The sequence below is a fragment of the Acanthochromis polyacanthus genome, chromosome 6, assembly GCF_021347895.1.
Source record: "Acanthochromis polyacanthus isolate Apoly-LR-REF ecotype Palm Island chromosome 6, KAUST_Apoly_ChrSc, whole genome shotgun sequence".
NCBI lineage: Eukaryota > Metazoa > Chordata > Actinopteri > Pomacentridae > Acanthochromis > Acanthochromis polyacanthus.
Genome location: NC_067118.1, coordinates 16501742 through 16511143, shown reverse-complemented (window position 1 = coordinate 16511143; position 9402 = coordinate 16501742). Strand labels below are relative to the sequence as shown.

At 40.9% G+C, this 9402-nt stretch overlaps 1 protein-coding gene across 1 annotated transcript; it reads left to right on the top strand.

Moving 5' to 3' along the window:
* Positions 1 to 20: 20 nt before the first annotated feature.
* LOC110965072 (transmembrane protein 26) lies at positions 21 to 7839 on the top strand. Its single transcript, XM_022213997.2, is given in 7 exon segments — positions 21 to 1663; positions 3308 to 3518; positions 6179 to 6323; positions 6866 to 7118; positions 7121 to 7230; positions 7232 to 7292; positions 7295 to 7839. Coding segments are annotated over 6 exon segments (1101 nt in total). The 5' UTR covers positions 21 to 1663; positions 3308 to 3324; the 3' UTR covers positions 7633 to 7839.
* The last annotated feature ends 1563 nt before the right edge of the window (positions 7840 to 9402 follow it).

The window sequence follows — 9402 nt, the reverse complement described above, 5'->3', positions numbered from 1 at the left end:
AAAACCACAGCTGAAATCCCTTTTGACAGATGTAACTTTGCACATTCATGATCTTCAAAATCAACAATATTTTAAGGGATTATGAATAATTAACTTGTTGGTTATTATAGGTCAAGGACTATGCCCTATTAATAATTTCATGCTTTTGTCTGTCCTTTGTCTGAACTTGGAAATTGATTTCAGGAAATTTATGGATGAGAAAGCCCAGTAAAGAAAATGACATTGTTTTCTTTTGAGCTTTTACATTGCAGCGCTGGCTCTGTGACAATCACTGCATTCTGTGGTAATCATCTTAATTTTTTCCCGTACACAATATAATATGACTCACAGTTGGAGCACTCTAACAGCTTCAGCGTGAAACTCTCCCGGCCCAAACATCAGCACAAAAGATTAGGAATCTGTTGGAAAATGTCTGCTTTTTGTCAAATTTCCGAGGCACAAGCTTTTGTGCACAGAAACCCATAAAGCTGCATTTTGTCATCAGTTGTATCGATGAAGTGTTGTAAATTTGCTGCTGCTGTGATTTGCTCCTCTCACTGCCTTCTTCTCCATGGCAACAGCAGCCGAGGCTCTTGGATAAAACTGGAGTGCTGTGTTTCTGTGTTCAGTAACTTTGAGGACATAAAAAAAAGAGAAAACCTGCAATAGGGAAACATTCTCAGCTCTGTGGGGATTTAGAGACAGAGACAGATATTTATTATTGTATATTTATTCATGTGTTATTTATTTAAAGAGCAGGGGGAGACTAAAACAGAGCTTTGGCAGAGAATGGGTATTAATGATGGGAAGATGTGTGTGCTCGTGTTGCTCCATGCTTGCTGGATGCATAAATTCTAAGTACATTGTTGTTTCCACTGGCTCCAAATGGACAAACAGCATATGTAAAGCAGGTTTAAAAAGGCCTCTGCCATGTCCTCTCTATGATGATAAAATATCTTACCAGTGTTTAGAATTCAACCACTGACCAAATTATAAAAAGCATCTTTTCAGTCATCTGTCTCTGTTCCACTTTAGTGGATTGACGCTTCTGGACAGCATCAACCCACGCAGCATCCTCATTCTGATGCAATAGCAGTAACATACCCACACACTCCACTAGTGATCGCTCAGGGGGCCATCAGCAGCTCCTTTCCCTCTCGTCGCTCCATGTTTTTGTGTGCACAGAGGCCAGGGAGCAAGGCTGTTATCAGGGCAACAATACAGAGACAGTACAGGCATGGGTGGGAGCAGGGCAGGGCTGGCTGCTCTCTGAACAGGGAGCGCGGCTGGATAGTTTCTCCCAGGAAGATAACTTTGTTCTCGGCCAGAGAAGATGACATCATGACGGATGGCAATGAAGATGTGGGCTCAAGGGGCAGGAAACGTTATCTCCTACGGTGGCACCACGGGGACGGAGACACACACACATGGATCACACGACCGCTTACTGATACGCAACTCCAGTGAACAGTCACTCCCCATTGAACACAGTCAGGAACACACAACTCTGACACGTCTCGTCTTCCAGTCAGTCTAGGAGGTGTCTGTCATTTAAAAGGCAGAATCAGACAGAAAGAGGCCAGGTCATAGTGCGCTGCGGGATTGCCACTTTCCTCTACACACCAAATTGTGGGACATACACTGAAGAAACAGAGCTCAGCAAGGAGTCCAGCTTGTACTGCAGGTTTGTATTGCATGCCACTACATTATAGAGACTGTATGAATTCTGTTCAAAGTCTATTAATATGCACAGTAACACAGCACATTCTGTTTTTGATGCACAAGAACAGAGTTGAATAAATGTCTAATTCCATTAATATTATAGATTAGTTCTTATCAGCAGGAGTTCAGCCCAAAATAAAAGACATTTCAGTGCTGTTTTATAAGATTTTACACTTAAGCTTTAAAATATAGCTTCTACGGATAACACTTTTGCCATTGGTATTTGGTTTCTTCAACATAACACTCCTTAGAACTTTTCAGTGCACCAGTAAGATCAGGAACCTAAAAGCTGATCTTATTAAATCTGTTATAGAACAGATTTGTAAAGCATTAGTAAATCACCTATTAACCAATTCTAGACACAAATAAAAAATACAACTTTTTTAGAGGATGGTGATCTTTTGATCATTTGCATAATTAAAATATAGCAAAGGTGTAGATACTGACAAGTACTATTTAAAGAGAGAAGGGCATGACATGCAGCAAAAATCCCTAACCAGAATGGAACCAGTTAACACGATGAGCATTTTAATAACTAGACAGCCAGGGTGCCCACATTTTAACACCTCTTTCAAGTAATAAATCATTCTAATAATCCACAGAGACTCAGGGATCAAAAACAAGCAAACCCGAGCAAAACCCCAGGAGTGCTTTAAGATCAGTTTGTCTAACTCCTGCTTACTAATCATTGCTTGCTTTGAATTTCCCCAAAGCTCGGAAGCTTTTATCTGCTGTAAAACTGACACTCAGGACTGTTTGCACACTGAGACATCATGCAATAATAATTGATAACAAAGGCTGAGCTGGGTTTTGATGAGTGATTTTGCAGGTTACACAGGCTTTTACTCATTTTTCATGTTTGGTTTGGTTTCTGGAAGTCTAACAATTCTGCGTGGGTTTACACTTAATGCAAATTGTATTCAAATTGTTTACTTTGCAAATTCCATGTGCCAACAACACTTTATTAGGTTAACGGTATAGAATAGAATATGTAAAATATAATGTAAATATAATAGAAACATATACAAAATACATAATAAAGTGTAAAATATACTGTAAATACAATGCACTAAATTGAAAAATGCATCATAAAGTGTCAAATGCGAAAAATAAAATATACAGAAAATAATTAACAAGTGAATAAAGCAAACAGTAAAACTTTACTGTCATAAACTTTCAACCTTGTTAACAAAATTAGTTTTACTGGCAAATTTTAAACCAGTTTCATATTTAAATGTGTTCATTCCCAACTTTAAATGTATTGATAACCTTTTATGAACTATTCTGAACACTTTTGTACACTTTTTTGCCACAGTGCTGTATAAAAGTCAACTTTATTCAACTTTGTAGGATTGATTAAAATGCAAATACGGCAGACAAGTAGGATTATACTCGTCATTCCCTATTATGTCCCACAGTCTTTACCCCTTAAATTAGTCAAGGCCAATAATACGGTCACTGAAAAGAACAAGCAATCTAAACAAGCAAGTTTCTGGGACTAAACCCTAAGCGTTGCAACATTTCTTTTTGACTTTTAGGAACTAGTTTGCATCATTAAGTTAGAGTGATCCTCATTTAAACTGATACGAAACTATCTTCTACACAGGTTTTTGATGGTGCAGGATGTGTCGTCTCCTGAACGTCTTGCTGGCATTGCTGAGTCGCTTCCTGTTTGCGGTCCACGGGGTGCTGACGGTGTGGCGTGTGGTGGCTGTTAAAGGGGAGCCACTCTACTGGCTGCTGCTGACGGGTGTGGCTCTGCTGGGAGTGGAAATGGCTGTCACTCTGAAATGCACCCGTAACGCTGAATGGAAATGGTAACGCTGGTATATTACACTACACAAGACTGCATGTATGTATTTCTATATATTTTATCCATCAAATAGAACTTGTAGGAGCAGAGCAGATCAGGAGTAGCAGCACTAACAGCAGTAATGAGAGTAGTTATACTGTGTACATTAAAGAGAGGCATTAGTAGCGCTCTAGAAGATCTTTGTATGTCTATGCGGGAGGCACTCAGGGTCAATATTGAGTTGTCGGTGCTCTGTAGTACACCTCGATATTATGTCACTTAAATATTGTTTTTCAAAATTAAAACCTATAATTGCCTTATTCCTAAGTTGACAAATAGTCTCTGACACACAAGTTAGAAAACCTGCCATCATTGAAAACGACAATGAGTGCAGAACTGTGCGAATATCTGATTTTCATTATTTTTTCTCTGCTTTGGACATATGGGATGTACATATTTGCATCATGGCTCCAAATAACACAGAATTGTCAGAGGCACTGAAAAATCTGATCGTGAGACTTCCCAAAGATGGAAAAGGATGCAGGAAGATTGATGACCAAATAAAAATCTGTGGACACACAACTGCAGCAGTGATCAGGAAGTATCAGTACCACTTGTCAGAGCTGCAGTGGCCATTCTCGTGCAATGTACTACTTGATCAATCCAGCTCTGAAAAACAGACAGGCAGGTGCTTCAGACTTAGCAGAAGGGTTATCAGTTTAAATTAGCGTTTCTGTAGCAGCTCAGACAGTGAGAAAAACATTGCATAACATCAGAGTCTATGGATAGCATCCAGAAAACAAAGCCGTTGCCCTTAAAGGACATTTCTTGGCATGGACAGCGTTCAAGAAAAACAGGCTTGCTTGCTCTTCAGCACTAAAACTGCAAGATAAAACTTAGCTGAACAACATAAAAAGAAGCTTGATGAATATTGGGAGCACATTAAATCAAGCTGTCCTGGAGACAGCTGGACTGATTAAGATGGGAGCGTGTAGATGTAGTTTAATGTTGCGCTAAACAAGATAAATCAATCATCTACTGCATGCTAACCCTTTGAAACAGCTTCAATTATTAATGCTACAAATAAAAAATAAATACATTCTCTCCGTTCCTCTTTTTGCATTTTATCAAAAATGTAGAGTTGTGTAATACGTGTGCTTTGTGTAATTGCAATATTGATATTATACCAAGAGGAACTGTGCTCCTGTCACATCATTTTCCCAGCAAAAGAAGGTGTAATAGTAATAAGAGTCGCATCACTGTACTGATAGCAGCTGTAGCACGACATGGTCACGATCTTCGTCCCAGGTGTCGTGTTATAATGTTAGCTATTTTAGTTTACAGCATGCTAACATTGCTAATTAGCACTAAACACGCAGTACAACAGAGACCAATTAACATGTCTTCAGATTTGCATGCATGTGATCAAAAATGAAAAAAAAACCATCCTGATTGAGTCCTGTGTAAATAGAGGGAGTCCCTTTAGATCGACTAGTTATTAGATACTTTATTGATTCCTAAGGGAAATTGCAGTGTTGCAGCAATAATTTACATGTCACAAAACACACCTGCAGGCACTGAGTTGACATGAGGTAGACAAGAAAAACAGAGTTTTAAAAAAGGATTTAAAAACAAGATGAGATAGAACTCCCCAAGTGTAAATTAAAGTTGAATGTGCAAAGTTGCCCAGAAGTTAAGTCTCCTCTCTTTACACAGAGGGAACCATTGTACATTATTTATCTTGCTTGACTTGTTTCTTAATATAATTTGACTTTATTTTTTGATGATTAAATATAACATAACATCAATTTAAATAATTCTCTCATATCAGCGTGATTAACAAAATGTGGATTAAATTGGCAAGTTTAAGGGACTGTTTTTCTCCTTTTAAAGGGGTGACATGGGGATTGAGATGTAGCAGGAGGACTTTGTAAACCTGTTTTCTGTTGGGAGTAAATAACTTCTGAGCTTGTAACTGTGTGAACATTTTACAACCTATCTGCCCAGGGCTGTGAGAGGCAGCTTGTGTAAGGCCTATAATATTCTCTCTTATCTTTTGCAGCTCTTTCTCTCCTTCACTGTCTATCTAAAACAAATCTATTCCTTTGCTGTGTTATTGCCCTGTCTTTCACTGAGCTGATACTGTGAGCCTGCCATCACATCTCTGTCGCAGCCTCTCCTCTCAAGTCGTGGAGAAAATGTCTCCAGTGAGTAATTTCTGACCATCTAGCATTTTGTTTAAAAAAAAAAAACAAGGACAAAAAAAAACCCCAACTTGGCTTGAGTAAACATAAACTGATGTCAACCTTTATTACACAAGCCTCAAATGGATATGAGCATTTAGTGTCACACCTCATTCAACACCAAGCTATGTCTCATTGAAAAGCTGTAGCTCTCCGGCACACACAGACTGAACATCCTCAGACACAAGCTTTCTTCAAGCCTCTCTCTTTCTCACTGAGTCTTACTTTGAAGTTCTCTCCTCATGGAGAAGGCTTTGCACTGTCAAGTGGGATTTGCATATATGATGAGAATAATTGCCTGTCTGAAATTCGATGCTTCTTTTGGGAAAAAAAGGGACTCTTTCTTCTTTAGCGGGTGGCAAAGTAAAAAAGGCATGTCGCTAAAATAACCTACCCCACCTAACACCCCCTCCATCCCTCTCCGCTGGTGGTCCTCTTTTAGGTTCTCCCCCATGGTTTTTCTCTACCTCAGTAGTGTCATCCCGTCCATTTGGTTTCTGGAGCTGAGCCTGCTGCAGTCCAAGCTGCCCGTCAACAATTCCTCAGGCCATGAGCTTCATTTGCTGGCTCACATCCCAATCACAGCGGTAGGTGTCCCGCCACAAAACAGCCCTCCCCGCCTCACCCTCCACGCAGCCACATTAAAGCAACACCTGATATCAGATAAGATTTAAATCTAGCAAGGGGGTGGATAAACTATTAGCTGCAGAAGATGTCTAATAGACACATTGAGATGAGGTCCAGATAGGCTCCTGCTTGAAAACTCTCAGATCTCTCCCCTTCTGGGATCGTTTTAGTGCAATTTCTTTCATGTAGGATTTAGGAGAGTTTTGCCCCTTGGCTGTACTTGAGGCTGGGTGGCAGCTTTTAAAACTTGAAGACGTGCTGTTTCAGGACTGAAGTGAAACATTAAGCGGTGCTGTCAGGATAACCTGAATGAACCTTGTCACAATGTGGAGCTGAATCAAAAGACATTAAGTGTGATTATTTTCATTTATTGTAGTTTTATATTGTAGCATTTCTTTTTTTAAAAATGGTGGATCAAAAAAAGAAACCAAATGACTGATTTGACTGTGAATCTTTGCAAATGCATTCTCTGGGATTAGACTGTGCTGTTTCCTTCACCCAGGGCATTGTGGAGCTGGACCCAGAGAACTGGGTAGCTGGACTGGAGCAGACCATGCTCATAGTGCTGGTTCTGGGTCGCTGGCTAATGCCCAAAGGCGACATGTCACGTGACCAGCTCTCGCAGCTCCTCATGGTTTATGTAGGACTGGGTGCCGACATCCTGGACATCTTCGACACCTTCAAGGAACCTGAAGTCAAAACCAACCAGATGGTTGTCATCATCGGCCTAGCTCTCTTTTCTTGGGCTCTCATGCAGTTCCTCTGGTTCTCACTCAGACACAACCTGCAGAGGGTGAACCTCCTCAGGGGAGAAGGGGTGATCTCCTCTGCTGCCCTGAAGCTCCACCTTCATTTGCTTCCTGCTGCCTCCAGTGAAGTGTGGAGCTTGCTGCTCACGGTTGGACTCCAAGATGGCCCGTTCCTGCTTTACGCATCTACCTCATGGTACAAGAGCAAGTACTCAACCAGCTCATGATTTTCTTCACCTGCAAGAACATCCTTATTGTTGTTTTGGAGCTTTACAGAATCTTTGTGGTTCAGTGCGAGCAGAAGGTTCGAGAATCAGGGTTGAAGAGGTGTGCTGCTCTGCTGCCCCACTGTCAAAACCAGGAGGGCAATGAGGAGGAGGAGGAGGAGGAGGAGGAAGCAGGTAAAGAGGAGTGTTGTGGAGAGCAGAGCTGTCATATAGACATGAACAGGGGGACAGAGAGGGAGGAAGATCAAAGAGGTGTCCAGGTAAAGAGAAGCTCAAAATGCCATGAGGCATGACTTTGGCTCTGGAGGGGAGGAAATGGCTTTCACACACCAAGAAAAAAGTCAATTCCTATCTGAAATCTCTTGCATTTCAGACTTGTTCAGAGACAGCCTTGACTCTCTGGAGGTTCACTGACTGGAAATAGACCTCAAGAGAAGAGAAAAAGTCCCTACTGAAAAGATCAGAGATGAATTTATGCAACTCCCTTTGATAAACCTTTCATAAAAGTGGTGTTTCAGTCACAGGAGGTTCCTCCACTCAAGAAAATCAGTTCAACAAGTTTAACTCAAACTGTCACTCTTTGTAATATATGTAGGAGGTCACAAAGTCTCTGAAACCAGATGAATGCAGCTCCGTGCTTTACAGGGATATTAAAATGCCATTATGCTGTGTGTGTGTGTATTTCTTATGATGAATACTTGATTGTTTTTTACATTTTACAAAGACACATACGGAGGCAGAATGAAGGTCAACATACATCAATAAACACTGTAAGAGTTCAGCTTACAATATACCCGCATGCACACTCTATATGCATACACACAGTGTGTATTTTTAATTTAAAAAAAAGGGTGGTGATAATGGCATTGACCAGAGACAATATTAAATGAATTAAATGATTTAAGTGAATGACAACATGTTTTCTTAATTAATTCACCTTTTCTAATAAAGATATTTCAGAGAAGCACAGTGCTCTTTGTTTTACTCTGACCACCATGAGATGGCAGTGTTGCCAAGTCAACCAAGACACCATGATACCCGTCTGCAAAATGCATGCAAGTTACAGAGAAGGACTGTGAGACAGCAGCACAACAGCACAGCAGCAGTGATGAACTTCAGCATTTGTCGGGTTTAGGTATGAAAATCTCTTTCATTGTGTCTCTTTGTAAGGCCTGATGATACACCAAGGTAGCAGGAATCTCTGTGATAACTGAATGTGAAAGATTTTGTCACCTTCAGGCACTGATTATGTAATTAATAATCAGATGTAGTCAATCTAGAGACACCTCATAAAGTATAACAAGTAAGAGCAGACTGAAGAGGTTTACCTCACTTTCCAAGGTTCATTTTCCTCTTGAGCACAATCAGCCCATGGAAGCCTGTTTGAGAGCTCACTGCATTTTTATTATGTCTGAAAAAGCACACTCGTGATTATGTGGGAGTTGTTTAAGCTCGACATGATTGGCTCTCACTTTCTCTCTTTTGAGAGATGGAAGGTGCTTTTGAGATATTTCTCCTCAGCCCACAAAAGCAAGAGACTCTTTGAGAGCCTGCAAGGACAGAGAAATGTTCGAGCCGAAGCCCGGAGTCTCAAGGTTTCGAGCCACTTTACGGTGGGACAAACAGCTGCAGCACAGTCGCCCTCTCCCCATTCCATCCAGACAATACCTCTCATGTCAAATGAGGGCAAGGATGCAGGCCTCTTGCATTTATGGATGACCCTCTCTCTCTCTCTCTGCCTCATATACTGTGCTGGGCAGGTTGGGAATGAAGAGCAGCAATGGCAGCGAGTGGCAATTCAATCAGAGGCCGATTCAGCACGACAGTGTATCTGTGTTCATCAAATTGCTGCACTTCACCTGTCTTGCAAGACGATGAAGGAGCTGAGGCTCTGAATGAGTGGGCCCTCTTTGTTTCCAATGAGTTGCCAATGAAGCAAGATAGAAAGAGGGCAGAGAAGAGAGAGGAGAGCATTTGTGTGTTTTTCTCCCTTTGCTGTCTGTGCTTGGCTATAAAAATGCATAGATTATGAGCACGATTTCCTAAAACGATGACTGTAGGCT